Source organism: Anolis carolinensis, chromosome 5 (assembly GCF_035594765.1).
Source record: "Anolis carolinensis isolate JA03-04 chromosome 5, rAnoCar3.1.pri, whole genome shotgun sequence".
Taxonomy (NCBI): Eukaryota; Metazoa; Chordata; class Lepidosauria; order Squamata; family Dactyloidae; genus Anolis; species Anolis carolinensis.
Window position 1 is genome coordinate 99,029,285 of NC_085845.1, and position 21,885 is coordinate 99,051,169.

The window sequence follows — 21,885 nt, forward strand, 5'->3', positions numbered from 1 at the left end:
AAAGTAGAAAGAATTGCAGCCTATCACTAGAACACACCTGCTAACAGAGGCAGAGAATCCCTTGTTGGAAATGCTTGAGATTAGAAGTGTTCCATATTTCAGATTTTCTTGGACTTTGGAATACTTGCATATACACAATGAGATCTCCTGAAGCTGGGCTCCAAGTCTAAACATGAAATGAATTTATTTTCCAGGTACTGCTCCATTTCCCAGGCGGACTCTAAAAGGGGACCTAGAGAGAGAAGGTTATTTCATTTATGGGGGGGGGGGAGAGTGAATTGAAAGAGGAAAACCATTTACCCAGTTTATTTCCCCTCCACGCTTCCCACGACATCTACATGGGTGGAGGGAATAACAGGAAAACAGGGGGAAATGGTTTCACTCCTTCAACCCCCCCCCCCCCCCCGTAAAATGGACTATTCTTCTGTCTAGCGCCCACTTGTGGCCTCTGCCCAGAAAATGGAAAAGTACCATGTTTCATATACAGTAGAGTCTCACTTATCCAACATAAACGGGCCGGCAGAATGTTGGATAAGCAAATATGTTGGATAATATGGAGGGATTAATGAAAAGCCTATTAAACATCAAATTAGGTTATGATTTTACAAATTAAGCACCCAAACATCATGTTAAACAACAAATTTGACAGAAAAAGTAGTTCAATACGAAATAATGCTATGTAGTAATTACTGTATTTACGAATTTAGCACCAAAATATCACGATTTATTGAAAACATCGACTACAAAAATGCGTTGGATAATCCAGAACATTGGATAAGCGAGTGTTGGATAAGTGAGACTCTACTGTATACCTTATACAGATAGCCTGAAAGGAATTATATACACAACATGTTAAAAATAATGCAAGGGTATCTCTTTCTCAGCTACCAACATGACTGATTTGAGAGGATTTCAAAAGGCCAGGTAAGGGCTGCTCTCCATCCTTCCTCCTGCTTGTTTCCCTGATGCTGCCTTCTGCAGAGAAGGAAGGCACCAACATTGCCCCACCACCTTTGGGTTCCATATTACACTATATAATTTTGGGGGGGGGGGGGGATTTCATTGTGCAGTACTTACTTGGAAAGTAGTTTTTCTACTCCAGAAACACTGTTTTTCTGGTTGCCACAATATTGAATTTATTGAGACTCTCTAAGTCAGTCATTGGAAATCTATAGCAAAACGTGCTGCAGGGTGTCTCCAGGGCAGCAGAGAACAAGCTTGCTCCCTCCTCCCTATGACTTCCCCTCACATATTAATCCATGGCCCTCATCATGTCTCCTCTCAGCCTTCTCTTCTGCAGGCTAAACATGCCCAGCTCTTTAAGCCTCTCCTCATAGGGCTTGTTCTCCAGACCCTTGATCATTTTAGTCGCCCTCCTCTGGACGCTTTCCAGCTTGTCAACATCTCCCTTCAGTTGTGGTGCCCAGAATTGGACACAGTATTCCAGGTGTGGTCTGACCTTGGCAGAAAAGAGGAGTAGTATGACAATTGCTGCTATTGCAATGTCAAATGGTAGAAGGGTAGGTAATAAGAGTGTGAATAATCCACATTTGGTCGAGATAGTGCTTGCAGTTCTGGAGGAAATCTAATTTTTGCTTCTCATACACTTGGCAATCTGTTAAAATTTATGAGTAAACCAGGTTTTTCTTTTTTGGTAAAAGGTAAGGTTTCCCCTGATGTTAAGTCCAGTCATGTCTGACTCTGGGGGTTGGTGCTCATCTCCATTTGTAAGCCGAAGAGCTGGTGTTGTCCATAGACACCTCCAAGGTCATGTGGCCGGCATGACTACATGGAGCGCCGTTACCTTCCCGCCGGAGCGGTACCTATTGATCTACTCACATTGGCATGTTATCGAACTGCTAGGCTGGAGCTAACAGCGGGCGCTCAAGCCGTTCTCGGGATTTGAATCTGGGACCTTTCGGTCTGCAAGTTCAGCAGCTCAGTGCTTTAACACACTTCGCCACCGGGGCCTGAAAAAATTCGGGAATGGTTTGAACCCCTAAACCGCCTCCTTGGTTACGGGCTTGTTTCCGCCTCAGGCTGAAAGGTCCAGGCGAGCGAGCCAGGCCCAGTTTCGGGGAGCGTCCGTCGGGCGGCGGCGAGTCCGCTGTGGCCTGTGTGTGTGTGTGTGTGTACATGGCGGCCGCCTTCCCCGCGTGGGCGCTGCGTGGTGTGCCAAAGATGCCGAGCAGCTGGCTGGCAGGAGGAGCTGTGTGTTCCTCCCCCGGCGGTTGCCCTGAGGAGAAAGAGGAGGTCCGCTTCTACGCGAGGCTCACGCGCCGTTGAGGGGTGGGCGCGCGCCCCTCCCTCGTGGCACCCCGCGCGCGCGCACTCACGCGCACACACACACACTTCGCGCCCGCCCCTTCTCCGGCTTCCTGTGCCGCCTTCCCTCACCCAATAGCAACCAGGCCTGGGAGGAGGTGTGCGCGCGGGCGTGTTTGTGTGTGTCGCCCTCACCCTCCTGGCCTCATTTCCGGGACCTGTCACCTTGCCGCTGCCAGCCCTTTTGCCCTCTTCGTCTCACTTCCTCCCCTCAAACTCCAGGGACTTTGCCCTTGCGCCGGCTAAAACGTCTCCTCCTCCTCCTGCTCAGGCTGCCCTCGCGCCTCCTCTTCTCCTTCTTCTCCGAGTCCCCGTAGGGGGCGTGGCCTCGAGGGAAGTGCGCGCGCGCCCCCCCTCCCTTCCCTCCCTCAGGCCGAACTTCAGCCCCGACAGGTCTTCTTCACCTTCGCTGTTGCTTTCCCTCTTCCTTCCTCGCGGCTTTTCAAGAAGTTGAACCCACCCAGAGACTGTGTCAAAGGAAGGTATGACCTCTCCGTCTCCCCTCAAGAAGGAGCCCAGGAAGGCGATGCCGCCTTTGCCAAACCTGCGCGTGTGGGGGATCTGACAGCTCGGCTTAGGCTCCGCCGAAAGGGTGCACTTTTTCTTTAAGGAAGGAGTCCGGTAAGTGACTTATTTAGTCCGTTGACGGATCAGGCAGGGCAAATTTTGGCCCTCCAGGTGTTTTGGACTTCAACTCCCACAATTCCTAACAGCCGGTAGGCTGTTAGGAATTGTGGGAGTTGAAGTCCAAAACACCTGGAGGGCCAAAGTTTGCTGATAGTTAACTCTTCAAGAGCAAGTGTATTGTTTGTTTACTTGTGTCACCTCGCATGGTGAAACATTCTCTGGTACTAGTCAGGATGGGCATTTGTAGCCCTCTAGATATTTTTGGTCTGTGACATAACCAACATAACCAATACAGTAGAGTCTCACGTTCTGGATTATCCAACGCATTTTTGTAGTCAATGTTTTCAATACATTGTGATATTTTGGTGCTAAATTCGTAAATACAGTAATTACTACATAGCATTACTGCGTATTGAACTACTTTTTCTGTCAAATTTGTTGTATAACATGATGTTTTGGTTCATAATTTGTAAAATCATAACCCAATTTGATGTTTAATAGGCTTTTCCTTAATCCCTCCTTATTATCCAACATATTCGCTTATCCAACGTTCTGCCAGCCCATTTATGTTGGGTAAGTGAGACTCTACTGTAACTAGGAATTGTAATATTTGCAGTTTTCAAAAAGTTGTTGAAGGCTTTCATGGCTGGAATCACAGGGTTATTGTGTGTTTTCCGAGTTGTATGGCCAAGTTCCAGAAGCATTATCTCCTGACATTTCACCCACATGTATGGCAGGCATCTTCAGAAGTTGTGAGCAGGGCTGAGCCGGGGGGGGGGGGGGGGGGGGGTTAGGGGTTCCAACCCCCCCCCCCCCCCGAAAATTTTCATGAACTTTGACTGATTAACCAATCCACATGAGTGTCCACTGAAGTTTATTAATGGAGCCTGATTTCTAAATTATTTTGCGTTATGGAGCTAATCTTCATGATTTTCTCTCTCTCTCTCTCTCTCTCTCTCTCTCTCTCTCTATATATATATATATATATATATATATACACATACATACATACATACATACATATATATATTCACACCCCCCTGCCCCAAAAAAGATTTTTCTGGCTATGGTCCTAGTTGTGAGGTATATTGGAAATTAGTTTTCAAAAAGTTTGAGGGTTGCAACCATGTCCAATGGCACTATTTAAATAATTATGGCAATACAATTTTTTGAGGGAAGTGGATACTTCTAGAAGTTTTAGTAGTTATACAGGATTTTTTTAATGCAAATTGTATATATAGTGTTGTCAAAGGCTTTAATGGCCAGAATCACTGGGTTGCTATGAGTGTTCCGACTTGTATGGCTGTATTCCAAAAGCATTCTCTCCTGACGTTTCACCCACATCTATGGCAGGCATCCGCAGAGGTTGTGTGGTCTGTTGAAAACTAGGCAAGTGAGGTTTATATATCTGTGGAAAGTCTACGGTGGGAGAAAGAACTATTTGTCTGTTTGAGGAAAGTATGAATGTTGTAATCGGCCAGCTTGATTAGCATTAAATGGCCTTTCAGCTTCGAGGTCTGCTGCTTCCTGTCTGAGGGAATCCTTTGTTGGGAGGTGATTAGCTGGTCCTGATTGTTTCTTGTCTGACTATGCAAAAAGGATCTGCAAATCCCACCTCCAAGGTGAACTGAACCACCTAAACGGGGCTCGACAGGCCAATGGATACTCCACCACAGACATCAGAAGAGCTGCAAGATCAAGAACAAGCCATGAGATCAAAGACAAAGATCCACCTAGAGGAAATTCTGTTCGGGTGCTTTGAATGCGATTTTCCTACTTCTTGACAGGGGGTAGGATTGGATGGGCCACAAGGTCTCGTCCAACTCTATGATTCTATGTAAAGCGTTCTTGCCATACATCAAGGGAACCACTGACCACATAGGGAAGCTGATGAAGAAACACAGCCTACCAACTATCTACAGACCCACTAAGAAAATCCAACAAATGCTACGTTCAGCGAAGGACAAGAGGGATCCTTCTCACCTCTGCAGGAGTCCACTGTATACCATGCAGCTGTGGACAAATCTACATAGGGACCACCAAACGCAGCATTGCCCAAACATGAATCAAGGAGCATGAGAAGCTCTGCAGAGTAACTCAACCAGAGAAGTCAGCCATAGCAGAGCAATTGAGGAACCAATCTGGGCACAACATATTATTTGAGAACACAGAAATGCTGGACCATAATAACCACCAAGTCAGACTACACAGAGAAGCCATTGAAATCCACAAGCATGTGGACAATTTCAACAGAAAGGAGGAAACCATGAAAATGAACAAAATCTGGCTACCAGTATTTAAAATGGTAAAATCAAGACTAAATAAAGAACAACACTCTAAAAATGGGAATTCCAGGCATGAAACAATCAGGGCCAGCTAACACCTCCCAACAAAGGATTCCCTCAGGCAGGAATCTTAGTTTCCAACAGATCTCACACCTCTGAGGATGTGTACCATAAATGTGGGTGAAACGTCAGGAGGGAATACTTCTGCAACATGGCCATACAGCCCAGAAAACTCATAGCAACCCACTAATCTATCTTAATTGACATTTAATTCATCCACCTACTCTGCCAGGTTTGAGCATCTAGATAAGAATTAAAGGAACAAGGACTGAAAATGATGTAGCCGTGGGGGTCTACTACAGACCTCCAAGCCAGACTGAAGACCTGGATAAAGTGTTCCTTGAACAGGTCACCAAACATTCAGAAAGAAGAGATATAGTAGTAATGGGAGATTTCAACTATTCTAATATTTGTTGGAAAACAAACTCTGCTAAGAGTACAAAGTTCAACAAATTCCTCACTTGCCTTGCAGGCAGTTTATTGTCCAAAAGCTGGAAGAGGCAACAAGGGGATCAGCTATTCTGGATCTGATCCTAACCAACACTGTGGACCTGGAGTTTGTAAAATGGTGGAATCCTTAGGTGGGAGTGACCATGTGCTCCTGGAGTTTGTAATACAGAGGAAAAGAGAAATTAAGACCCTTCTGCAGCACCATATACAATCCAGATGATCTGCTTTGAACTAGATTATATGTCAGTGTAGACTCACATAATCCAGTTAAAAGCAGATAAAGTGGATTATATTGTATATTTATAGTACATGCAATATTACTAATAATATTGCAATATAATCATAAAATATAATATATTGTATGTATATATACTTGTAAACCACCCTGAGTCCCCTTCAGGGTGAGAAGGGCAGGATATAAATGTCGCAAATAATAAATAAATAAATAATCTGCTTTGATTATTTATTTATTTATTTGCTACATTTATATCCCGCTTTTCTCACCCTGGAGGGGACTCAGAGCGTCTTACAAATCAAATGTACATACAATATATTATTAACATAGCACAATATAAGCATTAAATTACTATATTGTACTACATCATTATATGGTAATATTATTAGTAATATTACATTTAATATATAATATATAATTAATATTATTATATTGTATTATTATTAATATAATATTGTATTACATTATAATATTATTATCAATATTATAAGTATTTACATTATATATTTATAAATATAATAATCTGGATTATATGCCAGTGTAGAAGGGGCCTAAGGGTCCTTCCACACTGCCTCTTTATCCCAGGATCTGATCCCAGATTATCTGTTTATCCCACGTTATCGGGCAGTGGGGACGCAGATTTATTATGTATTTATTCACCATATTTATATCCCATCTTTCTCAACCTGGAGGGGACGCAAGGCAGCCTTACAACAGGCAGAAATTTGATGCCATATAAACAAGAATTACAATTAAAACCAAAGAATTGAAGTATGAATTATTAAGAAAAACTAGTAAAATCACGCCAACCAAAAACATAATCCAGGTCCATTCCATTTGTCAATCACATTGTTTTATAGTCACTTATAGCACTGCTCCAGTTACGTCCCAAAAGCTTGGTTCCAGAGCCATGCCTTAAGTTTTTTCCTGAAGGTCAGGATGGAGGGGGCTGCTCTGATTTCCCTGGGGAGGGAGTTCCATAGCTGAGGGGCCACCACTGAGAAGGCCCTGTCCCTCATCCCCACCAATCGTGCCTGCGAAGGAGGTGGTACCGAAGGCAGGGCCTCCCCAGACAATCTTAATCTCCGAGATGTTCATAGAGAAATATATGTTCAGACAGGTAAACTGGGCTGGAACCGTTTGAATTGTGTCGGCTTTGGCCTATAATCTGATCCTGGGATAAAGGGCAGTGTAGAAGGGCCCTAAGAGAAGTCAGACATGTATTCTAGACTTTAGGTGAGCCGACTTCAGGAAATGTAGGGAAATACTGAATATAATCCCATGGGTAGGAATACTGAAAGAGAAGGGAGTTACTGATGGATGGGAATTTCTTAAAAGTAAGATACTGAAGGCACAATTGCAACAGTGCCAACAAGGAGAAAAATATGTCCAAAGAACTTTCAATTGAGCTAAGATTTAAAAGAGATGAAAGGGGGGGGGGGATCACAAAAGAGAAATTCAAACAAATTACCAATATATGTAAGGAAAAGGTCTGAAAGGCTAAAGCGCAAAATGAGCTCAGGCTTGTCAGAGAAATCAAAAACAATAAAAAGTGTTTATTTAGTTATGTCAGTAGAAAAAGGAAATGGCAGGGCTGCTCAACACCTTCTTATTTATTTATTTATTTATTTACAGCATTTATATTCCGCCCCTCTCAACCCAAAGGGGACTCAGGGCGGATCACATTACACATATAGGCAAACATTCAATGCCTTTTAACATAGAACAAAGACAAGACAAACATGGCTCCGAGCGGGCCTCGAACTCATGACCTCCTGGTCAGAGTGATTCATTGCAGTGATTCATTGCAGCTGCTCTCCAGCCTGCGCCACAGCCCGAGCCTCAGTCTTCTTCCAAAAGGAGGTTGGTGTTCAACCTGACCAGTATGAAGCCAAAGAGGTGACAGGGGAAATGTCAATCCAAATAAAAAAAGGAGTAGTTCAGGAATGGTCACTCTAAATGAATTCAAGTCTTCAGGGCCAGATGAACTACATCCAAGAGTATTGAAGGAATTAGCATAAGTCATTTAACAACCACTGGCAATATTTGAGAATTCTTGGAGAACAGAAGAAGTCTCAGCAAACTAGAGAAGGGCAAATGTTGTCCCTATCTTCGAGAAGGGAAAAAGAGGAGCCAAACAATTATTGTCCAGTCAGTCTGACATCAGTACCAGGAAAGATTCTGTAGCAGATAATTAAGGAGGCTGTCTATAATCACATAGAAAAGAATGCTGTGGTTACAAAAAGTCAACATTAAAAACAAGTTGTGCCAGGCTAATCTTATTTCTTTTTTCTTCTTTTTTGATAGTGTTACAAGCTTGGTAGATGCAGGGACTGCTGTGGATATAGCATATCTTGATTTCAGTAAGACATTCGACAAAATCCCCCATGATCTTTTTGCAAACAAACTAGTCAAGTGTGGGCTTGGCAATGTTACTATTAGGTGGATTTGTAATTGGTCAAGCGACCGATCCCAAAGGGTGCTCACCAATGGTTCTACTTCATCCTGGAAAGAAGTGACTAGTGCCGCAGGGTTCAGTCCTGGGCCCAGTAGTGTTCAGCATCTTTATGAATTGGATGAATCTTTATGAATACTTGGATGAAGGTTTAAAGGGCATTCATCAAATTTGCAGACAACACCAAGTTAGGAGGGATAGCTAATACTCCAGAGGACAGGATCAGAATTCAAAACAACCTTAATAGATTAGAGAGCTGGGACAAAACTAAAATGTCAACAAGGAGAAAGATACTACACTTAGTCAGAAAAAATATAGGATATACAGTTATAGAAAAATATACAGAAAAAAATATAGTTATAAGATGGGTGATGCCTGGCTCGACAGTAGTAAATGCAAAAAGATCTTGGAGTCTTAATAGACAACAAGTTGAAGATGAGCCAACAATGTGATACAGCAGCTAAAAAGTCAATGGGATTTTGGGCTGCATCAAAAGAAATATAGTGTTTAGATCAAGGGAAGTCATGGTGCCTCTCTATTATGCTTTGGGCATAATAGGTGGGGCATAACTCACCTGGAATAACACTGTGTCCAATTCTGGGCACCAAAATTTGAGAAGAATATTGAAAAAGTGGAATGTGTCCAGAGAAGGACGACTAAAATGATCAAAAGTCTGGAAAGTATGTGTTATGAGGACCTGGGTATTTTTATCCTGCAGAAGAAAAGGTTTTAATATTTCAAAAGATGCCATAAAAAAGAGGGAGCAGACTTGTTTTCTGCTGCCCTGGAGACTGGAAGAAATTACAGGAAAGGAGATTCGATTAACATTAGGAACATTTCAGGGCTTCCTGTCCGTAAGAGCTGTTCAACAGTGGAACTCTCTGCTTCGGAGTGTGATGTAAGCTCCTTCCTTGGAAGCTTTTAAGTGGAGGCTGGATGGCTATCTGTTTTGATTGTGCTTTTTTGCATAGCAGGGGGTTGGACTGGATGGCCCATGTGGTCTATTACAACTCTACTCATTTCAGAGTATTTCATCAGCAATTACAAGGGTGGATTCTCTGGCCTTTTGGTCTTTCAACTATGCTTCTAGATTGAGAACTGTTGTGTAGTAATTAAATGTTGGCTGTGCCTGATAAGTTCTGTGTTTGCATCATCATTCAGCCACTGAAACTCACAGGGTGACCTTGAGCCACTCAACCTAACCTACCTCTTAAAGGTGTTGTAAGGGTAAAATGTGGTATTGGTGTCACATAATATTGATGTATAAACTAAATTCATTTAAGAAAGGTGGAGCATAAATATGATAGGATAACAAAATACATAGAGTATTTTTATTGGATCAGCTTAGTTAAATGGTTACATAAATTCTGGAGTTACATGATATAGCTCATCAAGATGAGGTGAGAAATTAAAATTGGCATTACACTTGTGATCCAGAACTTCAGTCAGTGATTGATGTTATGGATTAACTATGTATTATCACACTTTTGGACTTTGTCTTAGGTGACGTCCTTGTATTTCTTAGCAATGCTGGTCATTGACCGGAACAATAAAGATTGGTTGGTTGTATTTCCTGGTTGTAAGTCTGTTGCAAATCAGAAACATCATGTAAATTAATAGGTGAAGAACTTTTATTAGCTATGGCAAGCCAGTTTTGACAATACACAAGTGGTTGGAGGCAAACAGAAAATATCTTGTAAAAGAATAAAAGGCATTTCTGTTTTTCTTGTAGCAGTCCAGGCAGCAGCTGCTACTGTTGAATATAAAACTGGTATTTCATTAGAGACATAGTCATGTGTACATGTGGATGCTGCATTATATATTTGATTGTTGTGTCCCTTTTGTGTGCAGTTGAAACTTCCTGTAGCAAAATAACATGAAGTTTTTATTCTACTAAAACCGAGATTTATTTCTCTGGTATCTGTTCTAACTTGCACATTTATTTATTTATTTATTTATTTATTTTTATTGAAAACATATAACAAAAGTTTGAGACATAAATACAAGTACATACAAGTGTGAGAAAAAAAGGCAACCCCCCCCCAAAAAAACCCCAAAGAAGACGAAGAAAAAGAGAGACCCTAAATCATAAAATGACAAACCACATAAAATAACGACATAACAGGAAACATAAAAAGAATAAACAACACATAGTACAATACGATTACATAAAATTGACTTCCTTCTATTTTGTGGTGCATTGTCTTAACTTGCAAATTTATTTTCTTCTCCTATGCCTCTACTCTCTTCACTGAGCATTCTTGGAAACTATAGTTCTAAAATTATTCAGAGTCCATGGAAGAACATGGAACTAAATTGATATATCCTGTATTTTTAATAACGGTACATTTTGTGAAGGTATTAGAATATGAATAATACCAGTAATTTCCTGCTCATACAAATCCTAGGCTGACTTAGTAGCATTCAGATAACAGGACTTTGGAATTACATGCTATTTCAACTATTTGCACCGAGAGCCTCCAGTGGCGCAATGGGTTAAACCTTTGTGCCAGCAGGACCGCTGACCAAAAGGTTGGCAGTTCGAATCTGGAAAGTGGGGTGAGCTCCTGTCTGTCAGCTCCAGCTTCCCATGCAGAGACATGAGAGAATCCTCCCACAGGATGGTAAAATATCTAGGCATCCCCTAGGCAACATCCTTGCACATGGCCAATTCTCTCACACCAGAAGCGACTTGCAGTTTCTCAAGTTGCTCCTGATACAAAAAACCCCTGTCTTTAGTGCATGCACATACATATTCATGCATGCAGAATTTTTAAGTCATAACTAAATTTAGTATTACTTTGATAGGTCTACATTGCACATTATAAATTGATAATTTGTAATTGGAACTTTGTTTCTACAATAAATTTGTTCCAACATGTAAATGTGAGTAAGGCTTGGTTTACGTGTGATTAGTGATTTCTCTGTTCTGTTGTTTATTATTTATCTCCGATAGCAAAATGTATTTTAGAATCTGACATTTTTCTCAGTCTCCCTCTTTGTCTGATCCAAGTACTCTGCATATTCTTTTTCCTCCCCTCCCCATTTCCAAATTGGGAAAGAGTGGCATAGTTATTCGGGGATGTAGAAAGAAACGTTTTGCCAAGTTACTTGTGCCTTGCACTGTATCTCATTTGCTCCAGTGGAGCAGGGATTTTGAAATGGAGGATTTGTGAGGATAGAGTATGTTAATCTTGCTTTGCTTTTCCTTCAGATTTTAACTATTTGTTGTCCTTTTTGTTACCTCCAAATTATTAGGCTTTTGGTGTTAGAAAGTTATGGCGTCAGAGTAGTGATTAGATTAATTATCTTGTGATTACATGGCTCTTATTCCAGGGTAATCAGTAATATAGGCCTTATTTCATAAGGCCTATATTAGTGATTACTTAAGAATGTGCAATTTGTGATTCTCAGGTAGTTGCAAGGCTACATTTTCTATCACCTCTTGCTATTGACTGTGCCAGCTAGAACTTTTGAGAGTTGGATTATAACAACAGCTTGGGGGGCAAAATATATATTGACTATATTTATTTAATTATTTTGTAACCTGCCCTTTTCACAATATAGCTCTCAAAGTCACATGGAACTATAAATACATTTTATTTCTCCCTAGAAGTCTGTGTGTCCTCACTGATTAGGCTATAAAACACCCTTTTGGTTGTTCTGTGTTAATATACTCAGAGACCTTCAAATAGAATATGAATTAAAATTTAGTTGCAAATTTAATGTTTGGAATCTTTTCCTTTGATATAGAGTAGGATTAATGGAACTATAATTGTTATTTATTTAGGATTAGCAGTACATTTTATGAAGGTATTGGAGTTTCTTGAGTGTTGAGTTTCCATTTGTTTTCCCCTTTGGGATAGGTGCTTAAAGGAATGGAATTAATCAGGTAATTATTTACTTTAGCTCTCTTGAAGTTAGGGTGTGTGTTAATCTTAAAACAACCAATTTAATATATGAAAATAAAATGTCTGCCTTAAGGGTGTGACTGATATTGCAAGGACACATTATTACACCACTCTGTTTGTGTGCACCATATCATCAGAATGTAAAATACATTTATCTTTTGATTGCATTTGTGAGACAACATTTTGATTTTGGAATACTGTTAGTGTTTTTAAATGGGGTTTCTGAGAAGTAAAACCTATTTTACTTTGTAGATATGTATTTTTTTATAGGGGTGGAAATGAGTCATTTTTTTCATCACGTATGGACTCAAAAGGCATTTTTGTTAAATGTATAATTTTAATTATTGCCTGTATAATACTCACAGACTTATCCTTTCTATGATAATGGTTTCTAAACTAAGTATTTACTTGGTTCAATCACTGGCCAACTCACATTCTGGGGCCTCAAATATTAGCCCTGTTTCTGGATATATTTGACCTGATGATTCCAAAAATGCTGCCAGTTTTCCCCCATCACCTATAGTTTTTTGAGATAAAGAACATATACCATTTACCAGGTGCCATCTGCTCTCTCATGGAAAATCATAACCATATTTAACGCAGTTAAATCCAACGCAGTTTTGTGAATCAATGCCCTAAATAACCCCAGGAACAGAATAGGATGCATATATAGTATTGAGACCAAAAGGACCTACATACTTATATGTGTGTTTTAGCTTTTTTATGGAATTAGTGAAAGCTGTGTGCTAATACTGTATAAGAAGGAAAATGCTTTAACTGGAAAACCTGGAATAAAGGTAGGATTTTTGCAGACACTTCTAAAGAAAACATGTGAACGCACTCATAAGATTTCACCTTTAATTATACTTTGGCTTCTAATCCATCTGATCCCTATGCTTGGAGAAGTTAAAGCACAGTAAAAAATAATAACATGTTGATTAAACATGTACTTATTTTTTGATAATGCTGTGATTGTAGCTGAATCCTGTGACTTTAAAATCAGTACACAGCCCAGTCAGATCTGGTGGGTTTCATTTGATCTCTCTACTTCCATTATCAGCCAATGGGATATTCTCCCGAATTCATAATATTCTCCTGAATTTCTTCTTAACATGGGGTTTCTGCTTGGATCACCCCCTTTCTTTTTCTAGTCCGCACTCCCGTGCTTTTATCAGCAGTCCAATATGCAAAAATAAAATAGGTAAAGGTTTCTTTCTGACTTGTATGCATACCAGGATGTTTCTTTTTCTTAATTTCTATGAACCAGGCTACTGCTAGAAACATAAGGCTAGAACCTGGGCCCTAGGTAATTTTCAAGTGTAAGCAAGCAATAGTCCCCCCCCCCCCCGGCAAACCAATCACTGAAAAATAAAAGATAGGAGGTAGAGGTGAACAGAATATGTGTGTGTGTGTGTGTGTGTGTGTAACACATATATATATATATATATATATATACACAGTAGAGTCTCACTTATCCAACAAAAACGGGCCGGCAGAACGTTGGATAAGCAAAAATATTGGAAAATAAGGAAGGGTTAAGGAAAAGTCTATTAAACATCAAATTACATTATGATTTTACAAAATAAGCATCAAAACATCATGTTTTACAAGAAATCAACAGAAAAAGCAGTTCGATGTTATGTAGTAATTACTGTATTTACAAATTTAGCACCAAAACATCACAATGTATTGAAAACATTGACTACAAAAACATTAGCTACTAAAACATTGACTACAAATAGAGATAGAATTGCATAAAATTAACTTCCAGTAACTGCATTTTCAGAAATCAAATCAGTAAAAAGTTCAGTCCTTACTGCCTAGAGAAACAGCTGTGGGTCTGGATGGGAGGCAGACTGCGTTGGATAATCCAGAACGTTGGATAAGTGAATGTTGGATAAGTGTGACTCTACTGTATACACACACACACATATACACACATATATGGCACATATGGTCCCTGCATATGTGTTTGTGTGTGTGTGTGTATATATATATATATCTTATATAAACGTACACATACACACAATATGGAGAAAATGTGGCAAGGTAGATAGATAGGTAGGGAGCCACTGCGGAGGAACCTTCCCAGGAGCAAGGCCTAATAATAATATAATAATAAATCATCCCAACAAAGGATTTCCCCAGGCAGGAAGCAGCCAAGCTTTGAAGCTGAAAAGCTATTCAATGCTAATCAAGGTGGGCAATTGAAACATTCACACCTGCCTCCAACAGACAAGAGTTCTTTCTTTCTCCCACCCTGGACTTCATTCCACAGATATGTAAACCTCACTTGCCTCGATTCCAACAGACCTCACAACCTCTGAGGATGCCTGCCATCCTGTGGGTTAACCTTCAGGAAAGAAAGCTTCTGAAACATGGCCAGGCAGCCCGAAAAACTCACAGCAACCTTTCCTCCCCCCCCCCCCCCAGCTGCCAAGTTGGCCCAGGCCTGCCCTGGAGACACACCTGGCAAAATGTTAGGAACGGGGCTCCTACCTGCCTTGTCTTCGCAGCTAAGTGGGTCCCCAAGAAGGTGCATGGTAGAGGGGCAGACCCGATCGACCTGCCGAACCTGCACGCGTCTGAGGCGCTCCTTCCAGGCACGAAGGGTGTGCTGGGCGTCACGGGCGGAGTCCAGGAAGGGCACGGGTGGGGCAGCGGGCTCGGGGGCCTGCCCTCAGGTCATGTCCAGGGGCATGAGGGCAGAGAGGGCCGAATGTGAGAGGGGCGAGAGGGTACGAGGGCAAGGGTTGCCGAAGCAGAGGAGGCGGTGCAGCTGTCCGCAGGGGTCACGCAGGTCCTCGTAGCAGAGGAGGGCCAGGCGGGCACAGAGGGGCAGCTGGGCGGCGTGCTGGAGCTGCAGGTCGTGCAGCCAGCCCTGGCAGATCACCTCCAGTGCACCGCTGAGGAGGACCTCAGCTCGGGGCTGCCGGGGCGGGAGAGTGTCACCGCAACATGCCCCGGGTTTCCCTTGGCCGGGCCTTTGTTGGAGGGAGGAAACTCTTCCCTCCGGCAAAGGCCCGGGACTTTGAGAAAGCCGAGGTGTGTTGCAGGGACCTGCTCCGGCAGCCTGCCAGTGGCACTCTCTAGTGGATCGCACCTTCCGCAATTGCGTACTTTGCGTAACGCTTGAGCCGCCCCTGAACTTGGGAGAAGTGTGGGAAATGGACAACTAATGTCTTTAGAAGAAACTGTATCACAGTGATTCTTGAAGAATTTTACATTGGTGCTGATTTAAAGTCCTAAATGGCATGTGGTCCAATTAACTGAAAAATTGCAGCCTGTATATTGTCCTCCCCATTTGTTATGTTCTTCAGAGAAGGCTCTTATCCAGGAAATATTAATGGAAGAATTAAGCTCCATATTTGGAAAGAAGTTTTTATTTCATTTTGGTGTTCATTTTTTTAAAAACTGCAATAAGAACTACAGAAATTATTTAAAGGAGAAAAAAGATAGAAAACCAAAGTACAGTAAAATAAACGTGTAAAAGAAAATCCAGGATCCCTTGTGGGTAGAAAACAGTCTCATTTTGGAACTGGGTATAGTGCCAGGCTTCTTTTGTTGATGAATACTAACACAGTTGCTTCTATAGTATAATTTTAATTGATAGTACATTATACAAGAGATGATATACAGCTGAGAGGCATCCTTTCAGTGACAATTTATTTATTTATTTATTTATTACAATATTTATATCCTGCCCTTCTCACCCAACAGGGGACTCAGGGTGGCTTACAATAAAACGCATATATAAAAATTTTGCAATACACTATAAATCAGTTAAAAAATTATTAACTTACATAGGACATTCATAAAACGCATTATAAAATACAGATAGGCGTGTTCAGGTTTAAAAAAGTGGGTCTGTCAATTGAGTTCCAGCGTACATAATGGTAATTAACGCTGCTAATTATTATTCAAAAGCCTGGCCCCACAACCATGTTTTAACCTTCCTACGGAAGGATAGGAGGGAGGGAGCCTGCCTGACTTCACTGGGGAGGGCGTTCCATAGGCGGGGAGCCACTACTGAAAAAGCCCTGTCTCTCGTCCCCGCCAGCCGCACCTGTGAGGCTGACAGGACCGCGAGCAGGGCCTCATCTGAAGATCTTAAGCTTCGAGGTGGGTCGTAGCGGGAGACACGTTCGGACAGATAAGCTGGGCCGGAACCGTTTAGAGCTTTATAGGCTAAAGCCAGCACCTTGAATTGTGCTCGGTAGCTAATCGGCAGCCAGTGGAGCTGGCGTAACAGAGAAGTGGTACGCTCCCTGTACACCACTCCAGTTATTAACCTGGCAGCCTCCCGTTGGACTAATTGAAGCTTCTGAGCAGTCTTCAAAGGCAGCCCCACGTAGAGTGCGTTGCAGTAGTCTAAACGGGATGTAACAAGAGCGTGGACCACCATGGCTAAGTCTGGCTTCCCAAGGTACGGTCGCAGCTGGCGCACAAGTTTTAACTGTGCAAAGGCTCCCCTAGCCACCGCTGAGACCTGGGGTTCCAGGCTCAACGGTGAGTCTAGGATCACCCCCAGACTGCGAACCTGTACTTTCAGGGGGATTGTGACCCCATCCAGCACAGGCTGTAACCCTATACCCTGTTCAGCCTTCTGACTGACCAGGCGGACCTCTGTCTTGTCTGGATTCAATTTCAATTTGTTGGCCCTCATCCAGTCCAACACAGCAGCCAAGCACCGGTTCAGGACCTGGATAGCCTCCTTAGTAACAGGTGGAAAGGAGTGACAGAGCTGGACATCATCTGCGTACAGATGATACCGGACCCCGAAACTCCTGATAATCTCTCCCAGCGGCTTCATGTAGATGTTAAACAACATGGGAGACAAGACAGAGCCCTGAGGGACCCCAGAAATCAACGGTTGTGGGGCCGAGCAGGCGTCCCCCAATCACACCATCTGGGACCGACCCTCCAGGAATGAGTGGAGCCACTGCAAAGCAGTACCTCCAAGCCCCATCCCCGCAAGGTGTCCCAGAAGGATACCGTGATCGACGGTATCGAAGGCCGCTGAGAGGTCCAGCGGAACCAGCAGGGACACACAAATGCACACATCCCCTCACAACCAATGGTAGAATCAATTTCCAAATTCTGCTCAGACTATCCATGGCCTAGACCTGAGAGAGGACCCCCCAGCCTAAAAGCAACCCATATATTCCGAAATGAGCATTTTAATATTTCAGGGACCCAATTCTACCATTGTCTATGAGGGGACACTGGCTACCATCAGCTAAAGCAGTGGTTCCCAACCTCTTTTCTTTTCTTTTTTTTTTGACCAGGGACCACTTTGAACAGGTACCACTCTCCAACATTAGTACCAAAAGGATTAAAAATCTGGTTTTGGTCAACTTTAGATTCATTTTGGTTATTTGGGGTGCTGATTCAGAAAATTGCATTGGATAGACCACATCAGCTCTAGTTTCTGATACAGAATATATGCCATCCAGCAGTTGCCATCTGCTTGCCCACAGAAAACCATATTTAATAATCTAGAGCTGATATGGTCTGTCCAATACAATTTTCTGAATCAGCGCCCCAAATAACCCCAGGAACAGGCCTGAAAACAAAGTCACCAGGAAAAACGTTTTTGGTTGGGCTGTGTTGTTATCCATAGTAGTAACGGTGAGGCCGTGGACCATATTTTAGTACTTGTGGTCCACGGATCACAGGTTGGGAACCTCTGATCTAAAGGGATAGTTTTCTTTGTTGTATGGCATGTACTGTGTCATTTAGCATCATTAAAGCTTATGTTTTGGTAATAACATGGCAATGTTCAGCACAAAAGAACCAGGGAGTCCTGAAATTATACATAGTTCCAGACAGTTTAGAGATTTGCATGGTATTGAGCTATGGCAATTCAATTAGAGATGACGTCCATTAAAGAGGAACTTCAGGTGCAGCTCCTGAAGCACCTTCCCTGTTTGCTTTGACTCAGCACTAGGATTATTGTATTGTGGGAATCTAATGTTCACCCTAATTTTGGCAAAGTAATTTAACCAAAGAAGGTTAAGAAAATATCGAACACAAGTTTTAAATTAGAAAGAAAAAATAACTGCATACAGCACAGTATATCCAATTGTGTCCGTCTACCAGCAGATTACTTTTTATTCCAAATAGCTGGGGCACCCTCTAGAGCAGATTTGAATGTGATACATGGTATAGGATAGGAAAAAGCAGAACAGTTTTATTTCATGAATGGATTATGCTCACATTTGATACTCCACATATTTAAGAAAGGTGTTTATAATAGTGAACATTTTTGTAAAATCTATATAAAATATATATGCATTAGAAATGCTATACTGAAGTCTTGTGGAAATGATTTTTTTTATCATGTCAGAAGTGACTTGAGAACATACTGCAAGTTGCTTCTAGTGTGAGAGAATTGACCGTCTACAGAGATGTTGCCCAGGGGACGCCTGGATGTGTTAGTATCCTGCTGGGAGGCTTCTCTCATGTCCCCGCAAGCTAGAACTGACAGACGGGAGCTCACGCTGTCTCACGGATTCAAACCAGCAACCTTCAGGTCAGCAGTCCAGCTGGCAGAACCCATTGCACCACCTTGTGGAAATGAATAAAACTGCATTTGACATCTAATATCAGCTTGCAGAAATTTGAAAAGACAGGATACATAGTTTGCCTCATTGAAAATCAACCTATTTTGCTAGACTGTTAATCAACATGGTTTATTATATACTAAAAGAGGGGCTAAAAAGGGGCTGCAGAATTACAACACTTTTCAATGGTTTAGTAATATTGGAGCCACCTTTCCACAGTCTATTCTTCTGATGCTCTCTTACTGTTTTTTTTTAAGTGAAAAGACGTTCTCTCCAGAATTCATGGTGAATCGAACAGTAGTAAGCAAGTATTCCTACGCAATGGAAGGGAAACTGATTCTAGATGCCATCTTTGCTTACAGCCTTCAAAGACTCTATCAAAAATGGTAAGTAACAATGTAAGACCAAGTAAAGAATGTCTTCCATAGTATCTGTATCCAGGTGCTTAGTGATTCTTTCAAAGAGATGTAAAAGATTAATGATCAGGAGGATTTTTTTTAAAGAAACCATGATTCCTTTTCACAGTGCTTGTCCCACTGTGCATTTAAAAATTATATCTTTAATAATGGTTTCCACTGGTTTTTCTGTAATATTAGTTAATCTTTTAAGATACTCCCTGGAGCCCACTTTAAAAATTAGATACAGCACTCTTTAATTTTTAAATACAGAAGTCAATCCAGCATCATGCCACATATTTTTGTTAGATTAGCAGTTTCACATTTGAGTTCTTTAAAAACTATCAGATTGGTTTTATTCAGATCAGGTAATTTATTTTCTTTGCACAAGGTTTTGGGCAACCCTTTAGAATGAGGCATTTGTTCCAGCTGGTTTCATTATCAATATTAACAAAGTGGGATAGCAAGAATTTTGTCCTTGCTACCACAACTGAGACACATGTTTATCTAGTTGTTGTGAGGGGTGCCTGGAAATGCTTATTAATTATAATAAAACTTCTTGTTCATACTCTGTCTGAAGATCACCCTAAGCATTTTAGTTAAGGAGACTATAGCATTCTGATATATCTGTTAGTGTCATCTAGAATGATTCTGGGGAAGACTTAACTTCTTTCATAGTTTCTTGCTTGTTAAGAATCTTTGACAGATGGAGTGACACCACTTCAGTGCCGTTTTCCTGTCCTTCCAATAAAGCTTCCATCCTTGTATGATTGATCCTACAGGTTCTCTCAGCTTCACTAGGCTCCAGTTATGCTTGCTGTATGCATTTTGTTCCTTAAAAGTAAGCACTCCAGCTCTTCCAAGCTGGCTTGGACATTTCCAGATTTAACATCCAAAATCATCTTCGTTGTGTTCATTTTTTGTGTGTTACTCCTTGCCTTCTATTGCTGATTATCATATTTTACTATATACTCATGTCATTTCTATTCTGGCCCATTTTTGAGAACCTTCTTTATCTTCTACTGATGAAATGTTTTAAAAGCATTTTAACTGGTTTGATTTATCATGACCTTTGTGCCACGTACTGTTTTAGCTATTTTGTTTTAACATATAAGCCACTTAGAGTCCCGTTTGGGGATAAAGGGGAATATAAAATCAAGAATAGATGAATATTCAAGTTCTCTCCTCCACCACTACTTAGAAACCACTCTGCCACATCTTCCCTACATCTAGCCCTGCATCTCACTCAGATATTATGGAGGTGGATATAGGAACTCATGCTGGCTGAAGCACCTACCCACTTTGCTGTGTTTTTATTCTCTCTTCTTCCAAACATCTCCTAATTCCTAGAAAATATAAAATATAAAATTCTCCTTTTTACATTGCTGAGTAATCCATATATTGAAACTTTTTGATATTGCCAATCTGGCAATGGAATCGATAGCATTTTAAACAAAGCAACCTTTGAGTGAGTGGTGCTTTTGCCCATCACTCTAAATTTGGTTTGCAGGACTTCATAAGTACATTTCCCTATGTCATTAGTTCTGAATTGCACCAGGCTAGTTACCTATACTATCAACTAGACTATGAATAGATGTCATGTGATATCTGCAACCTGTGCACCAGACATGCACACCAGCCACAAACTCAGCTGTTCATATCTGTAGCAAATCTTCTATTACCATAAGCATTCTGCATCGAGATATATCCTCAGCATGTTCTTCCTTCAATTGATCATATGACTCTTCCTCGGTGTGACACTCTCGTTCCTTTCTCGAGAAGCTGTCTCTCCTTCCACACTTTCCTTTTAAAAAAATGTAAAGAATGTCTTTAAAGAAAATCACATATATATATATATATATATATATATATATATATATATATATATATAGCACTAGCTTTGGCTGGGCACGCGTTACTGTGGCTTATGGGAATCATTTGTTGGCCAGGTGGAATAGCAGTGAATAGCCTTGCAGCCTCAAAGCCTTGCCGTTTCTGGAGTAGCTGGAGTAGCACCTTCAATCAAAGAGCCTCTTTGAAGCCTGGCTACCTCCTTTGTAGGGGAATCATTGATTGGTCAGATTGAATTGCACCGAATAGTCTTGCAGCTTAAAAGCCTGGCTGCTTTCTACATAGGGCATCCTTGCTAGGCCAGGTTGAATGGGACGGAGTAGCCTCGTGGCTTCAAAGCCTGGGGATTTTTCACCTAGTGGAAATCTTGGTTGGCCAGGTTGAAAAGCACTGAATAGCCTTGCTGCTTGCAAGCCTGGCCACTTTCTACCTTGCGGAATCCTTGGTTGGCCAGTTTTAATAGCAATTAATAGTCTCGGTGTGGCAGGTATGAATGCTGCAATTAGGCACCTTGATTAGTCTTTAATGGCCTTGCAGCTTCAAAGCCTTGCTGCTTCCTGCCTGGGGGAATCTTTTGTTGGGAAGTGTTAGCTGGCACTGATTGTTTCCTTTCTGGAATTCCCAATTTCCCTGGTTTCAGAGTGTTGCTCTTTATTTACTGTCCTTGTTTTAGAGGTTATATTGTTCTGTATTATTACACCATGTAATTATTTCATATTATATTT

General features: G+C 41.5%; 2 protein-coding genes and 1 long non-coding RNA gene across 4 annotated transcripts in view; 1 reads left to right on the top strand and 2 right to left on the bottom strand.

The window, feature by feature from the left end:
- The window catches only part of LOC134299760 (uncharacterized), a 55,005-nt gene extending 52,616 nt beyond the window's left edge, over window positions 1–2,389 (bottom strand). The window contains exon 1 of the long non-coding RNA XR_010007009.1: window positions 1,078–2,389. This is a non-coding gene — a long non-coding RNA (uncharacterized LOC134299760). The remainder of the gene's footprint in view (window positions 1–1,077) is intronic.
- Window positions 2,390–2,637: 248 nt separating this feature from the next.
- ppara (peroxisome proliferator activated receptor alpha) overlaps window positions 2,638–21,885 on the top strand; it is a 44,513-nt gene continuing 25,265 nt past the window's right edge. The window contains exons 1-2 of the mRNA XM_062983597.1: window positions 2,638–2,946; window positions 19,172–19,300. The gene's annotated coding sequence lies outside the window, so the exon portion shown is untranslated. The remainder of the gene's footprint in view (window positions 2,947–19,171; window positions 19,301–21,885) is intronic.
- Window positions 18,865–21,885, bottom strand: part of cdpf1 (cysteine rich DPF motif domain containing 1) — a 48,783-nt gene continuing 45,762 nt past the window's right edge. For both annotated transcript variants that reach the window (XM_008111378.3, XM_062983601.1), the window contains exons 7-8: window positions 20,992–21,113; window positions 18,865–18,918 (exon numbers count right to left, since the gene is read on the bottom strand). In XM_008111378.3, the coding sequence (XP_008109585.2) occupies window positions 18,880–18,918; window positions 20,992–21,113 (161 nt within the window). In that variant the 3' untranslated portion in view covers window positions 18,865–18,879. The remainder of the gene's footprint in view (window positions 18,919–20,991; window positions 21,114–21,885) is intronic.